This window comes from Macaca fascicularis, chromosome 10, assembly GCF_037993035.2.
Source record: "Macaca fascicularis isolate 582-1 chromosome 10, T2T-MFA8v1.1".
NCBI lineage: Eukaryota > Metazoa > Chordata > Mammalia > Primates > Cercopithecidae > Macaca > Macaca fascicularis.
Genome location: NC_088384.1, coordinates 118,807,656 through 118,828,979, shown reverse-complemented (window position 1 = coordinate 118,828,979; position 21,324 = coordinate 118,807,656). Strand labels below are relative to the sequence as shown.

The 21,324-nt window shown below is 54.8% G+C and overlaps 1 protein-coding gene across 1 annotated transcript in view; it reads right to left on the bottom strand.

The window, feature by feature from the left end:
• Nucleotides 1–804: 804 nt before the first annotated feature.
• Nucleotides 805–21,324, bottom strand: part of NTSR1 (neurotensin receptor 1) — a 55,015-nt gene continuing 34,495 nt past the window's right edge. Inside the window, exons 2-4 of the mRNA XM_005569538.5 lie at nt 6,983–7,184; nt 4,864–4,954; nt 805–3,557 (exon numbers count right to left, since the gene is read on the bottom strand). Coding sequence (XP_005569595.1) covers nt 3,308–3,557; nt 4,864–4,954; nt 6,983–7,184 — 543 coding nt within the window. The 3' untranslated portion in view covers nt 805–3,307. The remainder of the gene's footprint in view (nt 3,558–4,863; nt 4,955–6,982; nt 7,185–21,324) is intronic.

Here is a 21,324-nt window from a genome sequence, read left to right as displayed (position 1 = left end):
TGAGCCCAGCACGCCTAATCCTGAGGTCCGGGGGGCTTGTGAGAAAGACTCCAGGGCCCCTCCCTGCAGACTCTGCTGTCACCAGCCTCTTGGGGCTCAGGCTCAGGCAAGCAGGAGAAAAGCTGTTGGTGCCCTAAAAGGGAGCACAGCAGAGAGCCAGAGCCGCCCATCCAGGGATGTAGAATGACCAGGGCCTTGGCGGGGGAGAATCGGAAACGGTGGGTCTGGGAGGTGCCTGGGAACCCTCATTTTTAGAGCAGAAGTCCTGGGGTGAGGGTCCAGCTGCATCTTCTGTCTCCTCAGTGGCCTGCACGGGGTTGGGCCCAGGCAGGGGCTCGGTACTGCACCCAGGCCTGTCTGTCCACTGCTAAGGCCTTGACAAGGCCATGACCCCACCAACCACAGGACCCCTGGGTTGGCTAGAGGGGGCCATGGAGATCTGAGCTGAGCGGTCATGGGACCCCGGGCTCCCCGCTTCACTGAGCCTCCTCTGTGTCCCGCGCACAGATCAGGAGACTGAAGCTCAGGAGACGGTGAGGACTTGCCCACACAGGCCCCTCAGTGGTCACTAGGCCCTGCAGGAGGTCTGCTGCTCCTTGAAGAATTAGGGAGGGTGGGTGGGCTGTGAGCAGAGGGATCCTGGCGCCCCCGCCCGCCAGCCTCTGGGGCCAAAGCCCTGTGGTGTTTGGTAAGAGGCCCAGTGCAGGCTGGCTGCTGCGTCGGTGTGTGTCTGAATGAATGAATGAGCGAATGAATGAGTGGGTGGGCACGTGCAGGCCCTCAACACTCAAGTCCACATCCAGGGCCCTTCGGACACCTTTATTAAGAGATACAGGGGTTTGTTTTCATCAACTGCAGACGGTGGGAGTGGGGGTGGGCGTTTGAGCTACGGGGCTGCGTCATCACCGGGGGCGGCTCAGGGGCTCCAGACTCCATGACCGACGCACTCGTGGCAGGCAGGGCCAGCTTCTGGGCACACCTCGTGACCTGGCCGCAAGCTAATGATATAAGATCAGGTGTCGTGGGTGTGTCTGTGGTGCATGGACATGTGTCCCTACCTACAGCAAGTGCACAGAGAGGAGCATAAAAACATCAATAGGAAAAACCGACTTCAGTCACAGTCACAGTCACAGACTCCGCCCTGGAGATCCTGCGTCTACCGAGGGTCTGGGGCAGTGTGGCATCCACGTTGCCCTTTCTCAGAGCACCATCCTGAGAGACACCATTCTGTCTGTTCCAGGGTGTGTCCTCCAGGACAGTCCCTTCCAGGTGAGAGGGTGGAACGATCACACCTGTTTTTTAGATGAGAAAACCGAGGCTCAGAAATTATGGCCCAAGGTCCAGGAGCCCCAGAGAAGGGTCTGAGGCTCCCCTGTCTGGCTCCGAGTCCAGGTCCGCGTTCAGAGCCCAGCCTGAAGGGCCTTAGCATTTGCTAAACTCTGAGCCCACTCCTAACACTCCTGAGCAGGGGTAGGGGCTGCACTGGCCTCTGGACCCCCCTGGCTGGCAGCAAATCTCCTCTGCCCAGAGCAGACCATGTCATGGGAGCTCTGTGGGGGAGGAAGGTCCCTCTGTGCTCGCCCTGTTTCCCTGGGGTTGGTGGCCCTCGGTCGCTGGGAGGGCTGCCTGGCTGACAAGGTTTGTGGGAGGCAAGGTATGATAGGAAGTGCAGCGAATGGGCCTGACTCCCCTGGGCCCTGTTCTTGGTGAGCCGAAGGGTCCTGTGGCTGGAGAGGGATTTTGTGGGGCTCAAGGAACCCATCAACTCAACAGCCAGATCCAAGTGACTGCAGATACTATAGCATTCAACTCTCATTTCACAGACAGGGAAACTGAGTCTGGAGAAGGCAAAGTGGCTGAACACAGCCCAAGATCAGGTGTCCGGGTCCCAGGTCCACATGGCCGGTGCAGGCAGCCTGCCCAGAGCCCACTTCCCCTGGGCAAAGGCTGCTCCGAGACATGGAAATTCTTTGAAGAAAAGGCTGACTTTTGCTTCCTGTGGCTCCCAGCTCCTGGCTGGTCCCGGCCAGCTTCTGCTGGGAATGTCTTCTCTTGGGCTCAGGCAACCTTCTTAAGCCAGGGGCCTGGCCAGTCCTGTCCTCTGTGGAGCCTGGATCCTAGAGACCAAGGAGGCGCCAGCTTTTTCAACTGCTTGGAGGCTGGGGCTAGGGCTGCCGCCGCCAGAGGGTGACAAATGAGTCTGTGCCTCAGCCCAGAGCTGCCGGCCAGCGATGCCTGGACGCACGGCTCCTTCTCACCTGAAGCCTGAGTTCCTGGGACCTGGCGTCTTACTCAGGGACCAGGCACCATCGGCCCTGTCCCACGTTCCCCTTTTCAAGGCCCCACCCTGAAGCCAGCTCGGGGCCTGGCTGCCAGACGTCATCCTGCACAGCCACAAGCAGAGCACACGGAATGCGCACCCCATCCTGGCCATGGCCACGTGGGCAGGTGCGGGAGACCAGGCCCCTGATCCGGTGTCCCTTCTGCCGAGCCTGAGAGGCCACAGCTAAAGATCGTGAGGCTGAGGCCTGAGCCCCCTCCCACTTGGTGTCCCAGCAGAGCCCCTGGGCCTTGGCCTGGGTGAAGATGGGAGGGAGGAGGGGAGGCCGAGGTCTGGGCGATTCCAGGTCAACCCATTTTTGTCCTTTTTGGGTTCATGGTCCCTTCTGGGGGCTACGGCTGCCTGCGGCAAGGGTGGTGGGAGGGACACCTGGCCCCAGCAGTGGCCCCCAGCTTGCCAGGCCTGAAGGGGAGAGTCAGGGAGCTTTCTTGGAACTGCCTGAGGAGGGGGGCATGGGTCTGCCTGGCAGGGTCTGCAGGCAAGGCCCAAAGGCACGGAGCCTGTGGGACTGGGGCTGGACTCCCCGAGCTAGACAGAGGGGGTGCAGGCCTCAGAGATGTGGACATGGGAACAGCAGCCCAGACATCAGAGGCCCAGCCCCACACAGCACCTTTCATTTCCTTCTCTGGAACCATCCATTAGTCCGGGAACAAAGAAAATGGCCTTTGGCTGCACACTAATTTCTCCTTGTGAGAGGCCCTTTTCCTATCTGGGAGAGGAGCACTCTCTTGTTCTGGCTTTCAAAGAGGAGATGGGGGAGGGGTGGGGAGGAGTTGGGGACAGGCCCGGGAGACGCGGATGAGAAACAGGGGTTGGGGGGTGGATTGGGGGTCCCAGGCCTCAGACTCCAGCACAGGCTGGCCTCTGCCCGACCCCCATCAAGGCTCCTGGGTGGGGGCTGCTCTGTTTGTCGGGGGCAAGGACCCATGGCCAGGCTCCTCCTGGACACGGCCTGGGGCGCAGAGCCTAGTACAGCGTCTCGCGGGTGGCATTGCTGGACAGGGTGTGGTTGCTGGACACGCTGTTGGCCTTCCTCGAGAAGGCTGGCCTCTTCCTCCTACGCCGCCACACAGGGCAGAGGCAGGCCAGTGTGGCCAGGAAGATGTGGCGGAAGTTGGCGGAGACGAGGTTGTACAGGATGGGGTTGATGGTGGAGCTGACATAAAAGAGTGCGTTGGTCACCATGTAGAAGTAGTGGTAGAAGTCGTAGAGGAACCTGCGGGGAGACGAGGCACTCAGACCCCAGACAGAGCTCTTGAGGGCCCCAAGGCGGGGGTGACAGCCGGGGCCACAGTGGCCGAGGGATGTGGTGGCTCAGACGCTAATTAAAACACCACTTGAGAATGGTTGCGCATGGGGACATTTCACAACAAACTCCAGGGTCTGGCTTCTCCTGAGCAGCTGCAAGTTCTGGTTGTGCACCTGCCCAGCCTGGGCTTCTTTAGGCGGGGCGTGGACTCTGCTTGTCCATCCCTACCTCTCCCTGCAGCCACCTGCATTGCCCTTCGCAGCTCTGTGCATCCAAGGGTCCAGGGCTCAGCTGGTCCTGGCCTAACCAAACAGCCAGGGCAGGAACCCCCTCCACGCCTCCCCAGCAGCCACACACCGTGCCCTCCTCCCTCACCAGGCAGCTCAATTACCACCAGGCAGCCCTGAGTTTCAGAAGCTTTTGCGGTGGCCGCACTGTTGCCTGTGCCTTCTCCCCCTCATTGGTCCTAGGTGCGCCCTCCCCAGTGGTTGTCACTGGAAGGAACCTGTTATTCTGGAATCTGGCAGCCCCACTGCACAGAACACAGCTCACAAGTAGGTCCCAAGCTGCCATCTCAGGATGGCCAGCCGGCAAGGCTGGCCTCTGGCTGGTGCCTGGGGCTTTGGATTTGGGAAGGCTCTACCATTTTTGGATGAGAGGGGCTCCCTGCACCTGAACTGTTGGTGCAAACAGTAGGGGTTTGCCAGGCAGTGGGTGCCCCTGTGATCAGCCCCCACATCGTCCCGTGAGGCTCCTCTGGGAGGGAGCCCTGGAAACTGCATCTGGTCTCCCCCTGACCCCACTCCATGTGTCTTTTCCCTTTGCTGACTTTGCTGTATAAGCAAAGTTTGTCAGTGTTGCAGCTCTTGCTGCGATAAGTCACAGCCCTGAGTATAATTCCAGGCTGAGCCCTGTGGGTCCAACCTGGGTGGCCTTGGGTCTCTGACAGCTCCCATATGAGGAGGTGACACCCCCACCATGTTCCCAACTGAGCCAGGGATGTCTCTCTTTATGCCTTCGGGAAACTGCCTGGGCCATCTCTCTTAGGACCGACTTTCCTTCTCTGCACCAGACTGGCCTGCACAGTCCCTGCCCTGAACCTATCCCTCCATGGCCTTCTCCCAGCCCCAGTCACAGCACAGCCCTGCCCAGGGAGTCACCGGGGGACACACCACACCCCTGTCCTGAGCAGGTCCTCTCAGCAGTGCCTGCCACACCCACCCTCTGTTTTGGGAGCACTGACTTGTCCAGCACCCAACCTCCCAGTACTCACGGAGTCCACTGCTCGTCCGAAATGTAGCAGAACATGAGGCGCCGCACGTGGTAGGGCAGCCAGCAGACCACAAAGGCGATGACCACTGCACCTGAGGCACAGAGACGTGGGCTCAGAGATAGGACACGGGCTCAGAGAGGGAGGGACGTGGGCTTGGGGAGGGAGACACAGGCTCAGAGACAGGACACAGGCTCAGAAAGGGAGAGACATGGGCTCAGGGAGGTAGACACTGGCTCAGAGACAGAAACATGGCCTCAGAGACAGAGAGATAACGGCCTCAGATAAAGAGACACATGGCCTGAGGGAGGTGCAAGGAGACATCCCATGTTCATGGATTGGAAGGCTTGATATTGTTACGGTATCAGTACCACCCAAAGCCCTCTACAGATTCAATCCCTATCAAATTTCAAGAATGCTTTTTGCAGAAATAGAAAAATCTATCCTACAATTCATATGGAATCTCAAAGGATCCTGGGCAGCCAAAACAATCTTGTAAGAAAATAAAGTTGGAGGTCTTACACTTCTTGATTTCAAAACTTACTACAAAGTTACAGGGTTGTGCTGGCTTAAGGATAGACAAAAAGACCAAGGGAATACACTAGAAATCCCAGAAACGAACCCTCACCTTTATGGTCAAGTGATCTTCAACAAGACCATTCAGTGGGGGAAGGACAGTCTATTCAACAAAGGGTGTTAGGAAAACGGGACATCCACTTATATGAAGGTGGATCCTCCCCTCACACCATATACAACAATGGACTTGAAGTGGATTAAAGACCTGAACATAAGAACTAAAACCACAAAACTCCTGGGAGAAAACATAATGACTTCACAACATTGAGTTTGGCAATGATTTCTTGGGTATGACACCAAAAGCACAGGTCACAAAAGAAAAAAGTAGATAAATTGAACAACATAAACACTAAATTTCTGTGTATCAAAGGATGCCATCGGGAGAGTGGAAGTTGGCGCATAGAAAGGGAGAAAATATTTGCAAATCACATCTGATAATGAGTTAACCTCAAGAGTATAACTCTTAAAACTCAACATGAAAACAAACAATCCAATTCAAAAATGGGCAAAGGACTCAGATATTTCTCCAAAGAAGATACAAATGGTCAACAAGCACATGAAAGATGTTATTAATCATTAATCATAAATCACTGGAGAAATGCAAATCTAAACCACAATGAGATGCCACCTCAAATCTATTAGGATGGCTGCTATTAAAACAACAGGCACACGCCAGGCCCAGGACACACCTCGGAGGTCGGCAAGCCAGCAGTCCTGAGCTGGGGCTGGTCCTCAGGGTTTTGACAGAATGGGCATTGCCCTGCTGTGTGGGCCACACCTTGGGCTTCACCAGCCCTGAGAGCTCTGTGTCCAAAGCTCTGGCTGGTTCCCATGAGCAGGGAAGGCTGAGCCCAGAGCCAGGCTCCCTTAGGGTCATATACTTGGCTGTGGGCCTCTCCTGTGACTGGCCACATCTTCGAACAAGCCCTGAAAATGGGCCAGCACCAGGGAGGAGCTCAAGCCAAATGCTTCAGGCAAACCAAACTGAAGACCTGGGTCTCAGGCATGGAAGGGCTTCATTCTCTCCTATTCCCATCACACTCTCCAAGTCCTGCTTGGAGAATGTGAACAAGGGAGGGAGGGAGGGAGGGAGGGAGGGATGGAATGAGGGAGGGAGGGATGGAATGAGGGAGGAAGGGATGGAATGAGGGAGGCAGAGAGGGATGGATGGCTGGAGGGAGGGAGGAAGGGAGGGAGGGAGAGGTAGAGGAGTGAATGGAGAGAGGGAGAGAGGGATGGTTGGATGGAGGGAGAGATGAAGGGAGGAGGGAGGGGTAGATGGATGGAGGGAAGGAAGGATGGATGGATGGAGGGAAGGAAGGATGGATGGATGGAGGGAAGGAAGGATGGATGGATAGAGGGAAGGAAGGATGGATGGATAGATGGAGGGATGGAGTGCAGGGGGGAGCTGGCACCCTTGGGTCTTGGCCTGATAGCTCCATCCCTATGTCTTTAAACCTTGCCCAGGCTTGGGGTGGTTCAGTGCTCGCTGCCTTTGCTGGCCCTGGCCTGCCTCCCACCCCTGGAGGGCCCAGAGGTTACGTACGTAGAACGCGCACGCCGTGCCGCAGGGCCTGGACCCTTCCGGGCTCGATGGCCATGCTGAATGTGCTGTGCTCGCCCCTAACCGTGCACACCTGGCCCTGCTCGGCCGCCTGGCGTACCATGACAGTCAGCTTGTTGGCGATGATGGTGTTCAGGACCGAGATGACCACCATAGGGAATATGAAGGACATAAAGGTGTTGACCTGCAGAGAGGAAGGGGGAGGCCGTCAGAGCCAGCAGCGGGACCCATGCACCCCCGCCTGGGATGCCTGCCGTGCTGGCTGGGGTGTCAGGCCTGCTAGGTGCGAGGCCCTCAATCAACACAAGTTCAGGAGGTCCGGCCCTATCCCAGCTGCCCAGAAGACACAGCCACCCCAGCCGCTGTTCCAAGCTGGCCCTCAGCCTGCCCCCGACCCTGCCTCGGACTGGGAAGAAGTTCGCAGACTCCCCCACCTTCATGGGCCCCTCCTGAGGGTCCCACTTGTACACAGCAAGGAACACAAACACTGGGGTGTCCCGGCTGTGGCAAAGGCCCTGGGCTCTTGGTTCCCAGGTCTGGACACGTTGTATTTATGGCTGAGGCCCGCAAGCACGTGGCTGCCCCCTCCGAGGCCCGTCTTGTGGGACAGCCAAGCTCTGGCCTTGCAGCTGTGTGCAGACGGTTCTCTTAGGTCCTGACAGCTCACACTAATAGAAGCCCCTTCCTCTCGCCCAGCTACCTCTCAGGGCATTGAAAGGTACAGGGCCCCTGTTATTAGCACCTGGAGCCCCCGCTCCCCAACTCTAGCTTCCACATCAACCCACAAGGCTGGGTCATCACAGCTACTCGGCACCTGATCCGAGTCCTGGACAGGCTAGAGATCCTGCCCAAAGACTCCAGCGCAGGAGGGGCTGCGCCTGGATCTGAGCCTGGCCCGAGCTGAGTCCCGCTCCTTCTGCGACTCCTGGCTGAGACGTGACTCTGCAGGCAGCGGCAGCGTGGCCGTGGCTTCCCCAGATGGGGCAGTGGCTCAGCCTCCTCCTCAACCAGAGCTGCTGCCCAGAGGCCCAGCCTCCTCCTCAACCAGAGCTGCTGCTCAGAACAGGAAGGGGATGCGTTTGTGGACGCGCAGCAGGGAAACCCGCCAGGACGGCCACGGCCCAGCTTCCAGTGGAGAAACCGGCACCCCTCCCCGGGGCAGTGGAATAACAGCCATCAATGGCTTTAAAACCTTCCTTGGCCTTGGATTCTTTGTAAGATGCTCTTCTCTGCAAGCCAGATCTTGGTGCCTTTGGCTTCCGCACTTGCGGGTTTGATCTTGTGCCAGAGACGGAGGCTGCCCCCTCTCTGCCAAGCTGCCTGGGATCCTCATGCTGAATTTCTGATTCCAAGAAGCTTTTGGGTATCTTGGAGAAGTGGCGTGTACTGGCTCTGCGGCCCGTGGCTGTGATTTCGGTAGAAAGTTCGGGAGTATCTGCCGTGGGATTCCCTGGGCTGGGCTGCAGGGGCCACCTCCCTCCCGACCTCCTCCCACCAGGGAGGGCAGAGCCGTGTGGCCTCAACAGTCCAAGTCAGGACGGTCCCAGTGAAGACAATCCTCACCGTGTCCTGCTAGTGAAGGCGGCGGTGGCCATGGGACAGGGCAGCCACTGAGAGGTGCCGGGTCGTGGGAATGTCGGTGGGTTTTCTCCCTGGCCCCCTCTGGGCACTGGCTGAGGCACCTCTGAAGGTCCTTCCTGCTCCCACTGAAGCTCCCGGCTCCGCTCAGAAGCACTCAGAGGCCTTCAGGGAGGAGGCAGTCTGAGTTCACCCTCCTGTTCCATTTCAGCAGAGTTCTGCTAACAGATCAGAAGACATGCACAGAGAGGGGGCACTCAAACCCCCGGGAGGCAGCGTCCTGCACCTGCCAGCCCCGCGTCCCTCGCTCCTGCCACCTGTGTGGGCTCCTGACAGCCACTGCCACTGCTGCTGACCCTGGCTGGACGACGGGTCTCTTCTGCCCTCCCCTGCATGGGTGTCTGGATCTGAGGCTGCCCCACGTCCCTCATTTCTGCTGCTCCGGCTGAAGTCCACCTTCTGCAGGACAACAAGGTGCTGGTGGGACTGGGGGCAGGTAAAAACTCCCTCTTCCCACTCGGGCTGCTGGGAGCGGGGACGGGGGATGGCCAGGCCCAGCCTCAGGAGACAAACCAATTCCCTGTGAGTCACTGCAATCCGGGGATAGTTTAAACAGCACCAATGTATCCAACACAGATTTTAAATGTCAAAACATTTAAAATACCAACCTCACCGACACGGGCGGCAAAAATAGCTACCTCTGGGGGCCGGTGGTAGCTGCCCCAGGGCCGGTGGTCTGGTCCTGACCCCCTGGCTGCCCCTGTGGAAGGATCCTGCAGTTTCCAGAGGGAGGGAGCAGAGGCTGCCACAGGGCCGTGTGTGGGGACAGAGGCAGGGCAGCCCCGCCTTGCAGAGGGAGTGTGGCCCTCCCCCGCCTCCCCCACCTGCCCACCCTGGAGACTGAAGCTCAGTAGGATTGGGGGGTGAGGAGAATGCACCCTGACTCCCGGGGCCAGCCTTCTCTTCCCAGACGCACAGCTGGAAGCAGGGCTTTGGCTCATGGTGTCCTTTCCTGTAATCTCTCCCGCTCTGGGTAAGGAGCTGCCCCCACCTCCACGACAAGCAAAGGGAGCACGTCCGTGAGCAGCGCGGGGCTCGGAGGAAAGGCTGCGATGCTGCCGGGGTGAGGGAAGGACTGAGCAGGCGCAAGGACAGGCCCCTTCCTGGACAGACAGAAGGACCCGTTGAGATCACCTCTGTACATCCAGTCCCCATAAAACACGAGAGCTATGTGCATAGACACACGGACTCTACAATTCAAGTGGGAAATAGTCTCAGAATGGCCAGGAAGGCTCTTGAAAGGCAGCGTGGCAGGTCGCTGAGACAAGGGAGCCTCAGCCTTGCCAGCCACTGGGATGTACCTGAGTGTCACTGAGAGTGACCTTAATGAAGGGAATTCGGCATTGACTGTGCCAGATCAGACAGAAGCTCCGTCTGTGATGGAGACAGCATCCAGATCATCGGGGAGAAGACTGGCCACCCAGGCATGGTGCTGGACAGCTGATGGCCTGGACCACAGCCTCCTTCCCCTGGGGAGCCGTGCACCCTCCATCCAGCTGGCATGTGGCCCAGACCTGGCCAATCAACACATCCCAACAGGCCTGGGTGGACCCTCATTGGACAGGTCAGCCAAAGATTTGCACCAATCACATTTGTCTGATGAGGGCCGGCCCCAGGCCTTTGTTAGACACCAGCTTTGCCTGGGCTCACTGAGCGGGAAATGCATCTGTGGCCATCGGTGCCGTTTTCCTACCTTTTAGGGAAGACCTGCCTAAGAATGGAGCCAGCACCGGTGGAACAGAGCACTCCAGGACGTCGTTTGTGCTCTTGGATCAAGCGGTGCCTGTTGGACTTTCAGTGTGTCTTGAGCGAAATAAATATTCCTTTTTTTAAGGGATAAGACAATTTGACTTAGTTCCTGGAGCTTGTACCATAACTCATAGAGATCTTACACCAAAAAAATTCCAGATGGTGAGAAGATTGAAAAGATTAAAACCTAAAACCAAAAACCTTCATGGAAGTTTTAAATTTAAATGTATGTATTTTTAACCTTTTCCCACAGCTTTATTGAGGGATAATTGACAAATAAAAATTGTATCTATTGGCCAGGTACCGTGGTTCATTCCTGGAATCTCAGTATTTTGGGAGGCTGAGGCAGGAAGATCCCTTGAGGCCAGGAGTTTCAGACCAGTCTGGGCAACATAGTGAGACCCCATCTCTACAAAAACTAAAAAGTCATCCAGGCATGGTGACATATGCCTATAGTGCCAGCTACTTGGGAGGCTGAGATGGGAGGAGTGCTTGAGCCCAGGAGTTTGAGGCTACAGTGAGCTATGACTGTGTCACTGCACTCCAGCCTCGGTGACAGAGCGAGACGCCCATCTCAAAAAATTTGTATCTATTTACTGTGTACGATGTGATGTTTTGATCTATGGATAATTGTGAAGTGATCACCACTATCAAGCTAATGAACACATCCATCACCTCACATAGTGACCCCCTTTTATTGTAGCGAGAACACAAGATTTATTCTAGGAAATTTTGAGTGTGCGATGCAGTATTGTTAACTCTGGTCCTCATGCCATACCTCAAAGCTCCAGAACTTACTCGCCTTATACCTGAAACTTTGCAGCCCCTGATCGTCCTCTCCCCGTTCCTCATTCCCCTCCCCCAGCACTCAGTGCTCTGCTCTCTGTTTTCACGAGTTTGGCTTTTTCAGATTCCACACATAAGCGAGATCACACAGTATTTGTCTTTCTGCGCCTGGCTTATTTCACTTAGCATAATGTCCCCAGGTTTATTGAGGTTACTGCAAATGACAAGATCTGCTTGTTTTTCAAGACGGAGCAGCACTCAGCTGTGTATCCGCACCATGCTTTCTCGATCCGATCCGTGGGTCTGTCGAGGGACACTTGGGGTGATTCCGTATCTTGGCTATTGTGAACAGTGCTGCAGTGGACATGGGCTTGCAGGGATCTTTTCAAGATCCAGATTCCACTTCCTTTGCATAAACACCCAGAAGTAGGATTGCTGGATCCTATGGTGGTTCCATCTTTAATTTTTTTGGGAGTCCCCATACTGTTTTCCGTAACAGCTGTACCCGTTTCATACATTCCCACCAACAGTGCACCAGGATTCCCTTTTTGCCACATTGTCCCCACCACTAGTTATCTGCCTGCTTTTTGATGGTCGCCATCCTAACAGTTGTACGGGGGTAGCTCACCGTGGTTTTGATTTGCAGTTTCCTGATGACTAGTGGTGGTGTGTTGAGCACCTTTCATAAACCCATTGGCCATATGTAGCTCTTCTTTGGAAAAATGTCTACTCAGGTCCCTTTTCCATTTTTAAATTGCTTATTTTTCTCCCATTTTGTAGACTGCCTTTTCATTTTGTTGTTTCTTCTGCTGTGCAGAGACTTTTCAATTTAATGTAGTCTCATTTACGTTGTTTTTGTTGCCTGTGTTTTTGCTGTCATAAAAAAATCATTGCCGAGACCAATGTCAAGAAGCTTTTCTTCTATGTTTTCTCCTAGCAGTGTTACAGTTTCAGGTTTTATGTTTAGATCTTTAATCCACTTTAAGCTGATTTTTTTTTTTTTTGCATGGTGTGAGATAAGGGTGCAATTTCATTCTTTTGCATGGGGATATCCAGTTTTCCCATCACTGAGGAAACTGCTTTTTCCCCACCATGTATTGGTGCCCTTGTGTCTAAGTCCATTTTATGTTGCTTATAACAGAAGACCTGAAACTGGGTAATTTATAAAGAAAAGGCATGTATTTATCATGGTTATGGAGGCTGGGAAGTCCAAGGCCCAAGGGATGCAACTGATGAGAGCCTTCTCGCTGGGGGGGACTCTTGGAAAAGTTCCGCCGTGGCGTGGGGCATCATGTGCAGAGGGGGCTGAGCGTGCTAGCCCAGGTCTCTCTTCCTCGTCTCATAAAGCCACCAGCTCCCCTTGTGTGATTGCCCCTTAATCCATTAACTTATTTATTTATGAATGGATTAATCCATTCATGAGGGCTGAATCCTCACAGATCCCATCACCTCTGAAAGGCTCTACCTCTCAATCCTGTCACACTGGGGATGAAGTTTTAATATGAGTTTTGGAGGGGACATTCAAACCATAGCACCTTGTCAAAGATTATTTGACTGTATAAAAGTGGGTTTATTTCTGGGCTCTCTGTTCTGTTCCATGGATCTATGTGGGGTTAGTACCATGCTGTTTTGATTACTATAGCTTTGTAATATAAAAAGAAATTAGGAAGTGTGATGCCTTCAGTTTTGTTCTTTCTTAATATTGCTTTGACTATTTGAGCTCTTTTGTGGTTAAATATGAATCCTAGGATTTTTTTTTCTATTTTGCATAAAACGTCATTGAAATTTTGATAGGGATTACACTGAATCTGTAGATCACTTTGGATAGTACAAAAATTTTAACACTATTAATTCTTGCAAACCATGAACATGAGATATCTTTCCATTTATTTGTGTCAATTTCTTTCATCATGTTACATTCAGTGTACAGGTCTTTTACTTCCTTGGTTAAATTTACTCTTTTTGATGTTATTATAAATGGGATTGTTTTCTTGCTTTTTTTTTTTGTTGTTGTTGTTGTTTTGAGACAGATTCTCATTCTTGTTGCCTAGGCTGGAGTGCAATGGCACCATTTTGGCTCACTGCAACCTCCGCCTCTCAGGTCCAAGCAATTCTGCTGCCTCAGCCTCCCAAGTAGCTGGGATTATAGGCATGTGCCACCATGCCCAGCTAGTTCTGTATTTTTAATAGAGACTGGGTTTTGCCATGTTGGCCAGGCTGGTTTCGAACCCCTGACCTCAGGTGATCCACCTGCCTTGGCCTCCCAAACTGCTGAGATTATAGGTGTGAGCCACTGTGCCCAGCTCTCTTGATTTCTTTTTGGGATAATTCATTGTTAGTATATAGAGACACAACTCATTTTCATATGTCAATTTTTTATCCTGCAACTTTATTCAATGTGTTTATTAGTTCTAACAGCTTTTTTTTTTTTTTTTTGTGGAGTCTTTAGGGTTTTCTATACATAAGTTCATGTCATCTGCAGAGAAAATTTTACTTCTTCCTTTCTGATGTGAATGCCTTTTACTGCTTTGCCTTGCTTAATGACTCTGGCTAGACCTTCCAGGACCATGTTGAGTAGAGCATCCTTGCTTTGCCTGACCTTAGAGAAAAAGCTTTCTACTTCTTACCACTGAGTGTGGTGTTAGCTGTGGGTCTGTCATATGTGGTCTTTACACTGAGTGTGGTGTTAGCTGCGGGTCATACGTGGCCTTTACACTGAGTGTGGTATTAGCTATGGGTCTGTCATACGTGGCCTTTACACTGAGTGTGGCGTTAGCTGTGGGTCTGTCATACGTGGTATTTACACTGAGTGTGGTGTTAGCTGTGGGTCTGTCACACATGGCCTTTATTGTGTAGCATGCCTTCAATACCCAGTTTGTTAAGTGTTTTTATCATGAAAGGATGCTGAGTTTTGTCAAATGCTTTTTCTGTATCAAATGAGATGATCGAATGGCTCTTGTCCTTCATTCCGTTCATATGGTGAATCACGTTTACTGATTCGCGTGTGCTGAACCACGTTTGCATCCCAGGGATAAATCCCACCTGCTCATGAAGGATGATCCTTTCAACATGGCGTTGAATGCAGTTTGCTAGTATTTTGTTGAGAATTTTTGCCTCTTGGTTCTTTTCTCATAGCGTCATTCTCTGGCTTTGGTGTCAGGACAATGCTGACCTTGTAAGATGAGTTAGAAAGTGTTCCTTCCTCTTCACATTTTCAGAATTGTATAAGGACTGGCGTTAATTCTTCTTTAAATGTTTGTAGCATCCATTAGCGAAGCAACCTGGTCCTGCCCTGGGGTTTTCTTTTTTGGGACGTTTTTGATAACTGATTCAGTCTCCTTATTTGTTACTGGTCCTTTCAGATTTTCCATTTCTTCATGTTTGACTCTAGGAAGCTTGTGAGTTTCTTTACATTCTAGGAATGTATCCATTTCTTCCAGGCTGTCCAGCTGGTTTGTATAAAATTGTTCACAGTTTATTATGATCCTTTTGATTTCTGTGGCATCTCGTGAAGTCTCTTCTTTCACTTCTGATTTTAGCTACGTCTTCTCCCTTTTCTCTTGGTTAGTCTAGCTTCCCTCCACCTTTCTCCCTTCCTGCTTCTGTCCCCTCCCACAAACATCACTGCTTTGGAGAAGGCATAGGAGCCCCTCCCATCAGGGGTCTTGGATCCTGGGGAGGAGAGACCACTGACAGAACCACCTGCAGTAACTTCAGGGCCAATAAGAGCTACAGACACAGCGATGCTTGCGGCAGCCTGGCTGCGGTAGTGCTGGGGGTTCCGGGAAGGCCTCTGCTCAGAGGCGACTTCACATCTCTGACCTGATGGCACCCACGAGCCTGCAGGGACCCTGAGCACTCCTGGCAGACGGTCCTTTAAACTCAAGGACCTGAGAACTCAGGGGGTGAGAACTGAACAGGAAGCAGACGGCCAGGCTGGGGTAGCGTGGGGCCTGGTGGCGACCCCCCAGGCGGCAGCCTGGACCTTCCTCCTGGCTGACCCCTTCTCTGACCCCTGCTAGGTCTGGCCCCCGTCCCTGCCCAGGCTGAGCATCTACCTCTCTAGGCGTCTCAGCCCTGGCCACATAGGGTGGCCTCGAGGGACTTTGTCTAGTGGACTCAAGCAGCTTGAAGGTCATGCAGGGCCGGCCAGAAGACGCCTCAGCGCCACTGACGCCACAGCACCCTGGAGCCTTTCTGTTTGTCTCTAAAGAGAGCAGGGAGTCACCTGGCCCAGCCCCATGAATATTCCGGGGGACGCGTGGTGGCTGTGACTCCCAGACCACCTGGCTTTGCAATTCCAAGCAGCAGGGGAGGGTCGTGGCCGACATCAGGGAAGCCCTGGGGACGGCGAGGCTGTCCAGTCCCAGCGGGGTCCGTGCCACAGCTGGATTTGGAGGTGACACAGAACACGTGTCTCTGTCTCTCTTTGTATCTTTCTCCTGTGATGTCTGTTTTTCTGTGACTCTGTCTCTCCTTGTATGTTTTCCTTCCTGTGTCTGTGCCTCTGCGGTGTCTCTCTGCATATCTCTGTGTGTTTTCCTCTGTGTCTTTCACTGTTTTCCTGTGTCTCTGTCTCCGTGTGTCTCTGTCTCCGTGTGTCTCTGTCTCCGTGTGTCTCTGTCGTTTCTCTGTGTCTCTGTGTCTCTGTGTCTCTGTTCTCCTGTGTCTCTCTCTGAGTCCGTTTTCCTGCATCTGTTTATCTCGGTTGTATCTTATCTGTGTCTCTGTCTCTCTCTCTCTCTGTTTTCTTGTGTCTCTGTATCTCTGTCTCTGTGTCTCTCTCTCTGTATCTCTGTTTTCCTCTGTATCTCTGTCTCTGTGTCTCTGTTTTCCTGTGTGTGTCTGTTTCTCTGTCTCAGTGTCTCTGTTTTCCTCTGTGTCTCAGTGTCGCCGTCTGTCTGGGTCTCCCTCTGAGTCTGGTGTGTGTACCAGCACCCTCAGGTGGCAGGAACTGGCTGGGCCACCCACCTCGGAGCTGGCTGGGTAGCTGGGCTCTGGGCTGTGGGCCTCAGTGGCTGGGTCTGAGGTTTTGGGGGTGATTGTTTCAGAGCAGAAGGTCGTGGTGGGAGACAGGGGTGTCTGCTGTGACAGCCGTGGTGGTCTGGAGGTGGGGCTGCCTCCATGGGAATCTCATTCGTGCTTCGGGCAGTATCCTCTGCTGTGTGCACCCCTCAGCGGCCATCCCCTGCCTCCTGGCCCTGTCTGGGTCTGGGGGATGGCGTTTGAGTGGCTGGTAGGGCCTCAAGTCTTTGGGAGGCAGCCAAGTGCCTGGGGTTTGGTGCCAGGAAGGGTGGCCTGGCTTGCTCCCTGGCCAGCTGTGAGCTCGGCAGGTCCTCTTGGGCTCCATTTCTTTTTTCTTTTCTTTTTTCTTTCTTTCTTTTTTTTTTGTGTGTGTGAGACCGAGCTTTGCTCTTGTTGCCCAGGCTGGAGAGCAGTGGCGCAATCTCGGCTCATCGCAACCTCCACCTCCCAGGTTCAAGCAATTCTCCTGCCTCAGCCTTCCTAAGTAGCTGGGATTACAGGCACGCGCCACCATGCCCAGCTAATTTTTTATTTTTTATTTATTTTTAGTTTTTTTTGAGACGGAGTCTTGCTTTGTCACCCAGGCTGGAGTGCAGTGGTGCGATCTCAGCTCACTGCAAGCTCCACCTCCTGGGTTCACGCCATTCTCCTGCCTCAGCCTCCCGAGTAGCTGGAACTACAGGTGCCCAGCTGCCACACCAGGCTAATTTTTTTGTATTTTTAGTAGAGACAGGTTTCACCACGTTAGCCAGGATGGTCTCGATCTCCTGACCTCATGATCCGCCCACCTCAGCCTCCCAAAGTGCTGGGATTACAGGCGTGAGCCACCGCGCCCGGCCCCTCAGCATCATTTCTAGAAGAGTGAGCCCAGAGGTGCTGCCTCAGTTCCCGGAGCACTGACTGTGCTCCCTTGGGTGTAGAAAAGGGAGCAAATTGGGGGGCACAGGGCTGTGACTCGGGAGGCTGGGATGGGACACGCTGGGGCGACGGCTGGTGGGGCCAGGCCTATGGGAGGGACAGCCTGGCCTCTGCCCCCTTGCGTTTGTAATTTTGTTGAGGAGGAGGGAGGTTGAGTGAAAGGTTAGACAATGAAACAGCAGGTGTGTTAGGGGGATCTGGGTGAGGTTGCAGCCTCTGGGTGGTTGGTCTGAGCTTGGCCGTGGAGACCAGGTGGGGAGTGGGAGGGGTGCACATGGTATGCCTGTCCACGGGTGAGGGCACAGCCAGCCAGCAGGAGGGTGCCCCCGACACAGGCTCCAGACAGCCGGCCTCAGCCCCTCAACCTCAGGCAGGGCGTTCTCACTTCACTCTTCGAGAGCAATTGCTTGTTTTGTATTCTGCCTTTCTCTCTAATTAATCCCATCATGTTTAGATCAAGAGACAGCCCCAGACTGGCCCACTGCTTCCCGGCTCCATGGCCAGCCTGTGCTGAGTGGGAAGGTGCAAAACACTTTTGCTTTGCAGAACCCAGAGGCTTTGTAAGACGGCTGCAGAAGCTGTGCGGCGGGTGGGAGGGGAGGTTCCTGTCCACACCCTCCCAAGGTGGTGACCGCTGGGGTGGCCTTGCTGGGCTGGCAGGGGATCGCCCCCTCCCTGAGCGGATGACCAGCCCCAGCAGGGCCCGGGCTCAGGGACGGTCTCTTCTAACCTCCCAGACAGACTCCAGGTGGAGAGGCCCCCGCTGGACCCAGCAAACACTGACTTGGGAGCAACCCTCAGGGTTCTCATGACCCCGACCTGCCTTCCCCACCACAGCTGAGGCCAGGAACGACGGCAGAGTTAATTCAGAAACGCTGTGTGCCAGGGCTGTCAGCACAGGCTTGTTCAAAACACCAACGACTGCGGAACAACTCAAAGGCCCACCCTTTGAGGTTGGTCACCATGTCCTGATGCTCACACCACGGGGCACTCGGCTGACTGGACTGGGGGCAGGGGGCAATGAGGCAATGGGTGGGCCTGAGATGGCCGGGATGCGCGTCCAGCAGGGGCGGCTCCGTGCTCCCCTCCAGCCTGACTCTGGATTGGAGCCCACTGAGCTGATCTGGGGAGAGGGCAGGGTAGTTGGGAGGGTCTCAGGTGTGTTCCCCCAAAGCCAGATTCCCACAGTGAACTACCAACACGAAGCTGAAACTCAGAGAACGTTCCACTCGCCTCTGCTGTGGATGTGTCCTGCGACAGGTGCCCTGGGATGAACAGGAACCCCACAGCCACACCAAAGCCACGGTGACCACCTCACAGCCCTGAAACTGGGGAAACACTGGGGGAGAGAGATGGAAACCCTGGAGGGTCCCTGCTCCCCATGCCAGAGGTGGGGTGCCAGGGCCAAGAGAGCAAAGGGATCTTTAAGGTGACACAGCCCAGTGCTTTCCAGGAGTGAGGTCATCCAGGAGGCTCTGACCAGTGGCTGTCCTCAGAGGAGACACCATGGGGGGACCCAGGGAAAAGCAGTGGCCACCGTGGGCCACCCACAGGACACCTGAGACCTAGGACTTTGTGTAAGCAGGTGTCTGGGGAGCAGAGGACGGAAGGCATAAAGAACTGGTGGTCTGACCTTGTTCTAGAAGGTTCTGGTAGTGGCCAGCTTGGGATACTGTGCTGTCCCTCAGTCCCCAGTCTCTGCCCTCGGTCATCCCTCCCAGGCATCTAAGCAGTTTCAGGCCCGGCTCACGATGCTGCTGGGATCTGGAATGCAAAGCCGTGGGACTTGCTGCCCAGTGGAGACATGCCTGACCCACGGTGGACGGGAGCCTGGAAAGCCATGCATTGCTGTGTGGTCAGCAGTGACCGCAGACCTGGCCTGAGGAGGAGCCTACACACCACCTCCTGGAACGCCAGGGTTTCTGAGTCCCTGAGGACAGGACTGGGGAGAGGACGGGCGTATGACCTGGAGGGGCCATGTGAGCCACCATGGTGTCTGTGGGACCACCGTGGGGAGGGGATGAAATGGACAGCACAGCTTCTGGCTAGTACTTGGCCCATCACGACCCCATCCACACCTTCATCAGAGAGCTCTGATGTGCAGGTTTTGGCCCCGTATTAAAAAATAATGGTTTGAATTCCTCTAACCTGCACTTTCTAGCTGACATCGACTGTCCTGGGGTCTACACAGCTCTGTGTGCACCACCCCAGGCACACAGGTCTTGTCTGTGAGGCAGAGGCTCCTGTCAGCCTCATCTTGTAGATAAACCCAGGCACAGCTGTGAACCCAGGGGCCTGATCCCACAGCATGAGCTCTCACTGCCTCCATCAGGGACCAGCCTACAAGCAGGGTCCTCCTCCCTACTGGTGAAGCTTTGGCGGCACGTGCCTCACCTGAGCATGTGCCTTCTGTGGGCCACTGCCAGGTTTTGAGAGCCTCTAGTCCAAGGCTGTGGCTCCTTGCTGACCTCCCAGGGACAGAGCCTGCCCCACAGCCTCTGTGCATGGCTCCTCCACTCTGGTCCCTGCGCTTTTCTTCTGGTTTGGAATTTCTGGGAGAAGCTCAAGAGAATGCCAGAGCCCCAGGGAGCCTCAGGGGTTCAGTACCACGGACAGTGCCCAGGCATGCTGGAAGGGGCGCACAGACCTGGGGTGGGGAGGAACATGGTGTGGGGCAGGGGGCCGGTATGGGGACCCCCAAGCCAGCGGGGGGCAAGGATCCCATCAGGAGAACTCTGGCTACCTGCAGACCCCCTCCTCTGAGCGGGGCAGGTGAGTCACCCGTCACCTCTGCAAGAGGCGTGCCCTCCTCTCCTCTTCCAGGCAGCAGGGAGCCCTGAGGGTGGGAGTCGGAATATTTTCCCTCCTGATTGCTGGAGCCATAGAGGCCACTGTCTGAGTGGGGACTTGGCAGAACAGAAGCCCCTGGAAGCCACATCCTGTCTGTGCCCGGCTGACAGCCTGGCTGCCAGGAGACCACTGACTTAGCCCAGAGGGCCTCAGTTGGATTAGGGAAAGGGCCTTCCTGACATCCTCACCTCCTCCACCTGTGCTGGGCAGGTGCTCTCCAGGACAGGAGGAGGGGAGGCTCCTGGCCCTCAGCCCTGGGAACGGCCCTCCCCTCGCTCAGCCTGGCCGGGGCCCAGGACCCTCAGCAACATCTGGGGAAGGTATGCCCCATTAGTCACTCTGAGGGCAGTGCTGCAGTGGCGAGTTGCTTTTCAGCTGCTCCAGCATTTCTCAAGAGTAAATCACAGGCAGCGACAGATGACAGCTAGCGGCTGAGGCTGTGGGCTGCGGGTCTCGGCCATGTTTTCAAATATCTGCCAGCTTCAAGCCCATGAGGACGCCCACACCCACGAGGCACCTGCTGAGAAGAAATGACGGGGCTTTAAAAACTTTTTTTTTTTTTTTTTTGAGACAGAGTCTCGCTCTGTTGCCCAGGCTGGAGTGCAGTGGCCGGATCTCAGCTCACTGCAAGCTCCGCCTCCCGGGTTCACGCCATTCTCCTGTCTCAGCCTCCCGAGTAGCTGGGACTACAGGCGCCCGCCACCTCGCCCGGCTAGTTTTTTGTATTTTTAGTAGAGACGGGGTTTCACCATGTTAGCCAGGATGGTCTCGATCTCCTGACCTTGTGATCCGCCCATCTCGGCCTCCCAAAGTGCTGGGATTACAGGCTTGAGCCACCGCGCCCGGCCAAAAACTCTTGACAAGCACAGGAGGCTGCGCAGAGCAGTGAGTCAGGGGTGGAATTCTGGCCCCAGTCACAGCCCCCACCTCTCTGGGGATCTGAGCAGAAGGATCCCTGGTGGGGCCTCACACTCCTGTTTCTCAGATGAGGAAACCCGTGACCAGGTGGGGGCTCCCCTGGGCCTGAGTCCACAGCTCTCGTCTCTACCCTCAGACTGTCGGCACAACCCTTTTCCTTCTGGCCTGCACGACTTGTGAGATCTGCCTGCCGCTCACCCTATGACTAAGAATGAGCGCATTTGATCAGGTTTGCTAAAGCTTTTGTTTACACTTTTCTAGAACGCAGGGCACTAACCTGACAGATTAGAAGTGGGGCCAACACACTTAGCACAGAGCGTTTTGGAGCCCGGTCCCTTGACAAAAGCCATGCCATCGGGAAAAGTTCTCTGCTCCATGCAGGAAAAGCCCAGAGACCTGCAAATGCAAGCCGTGGGTTTCCGGGGAGTTTGTGCAAAGCC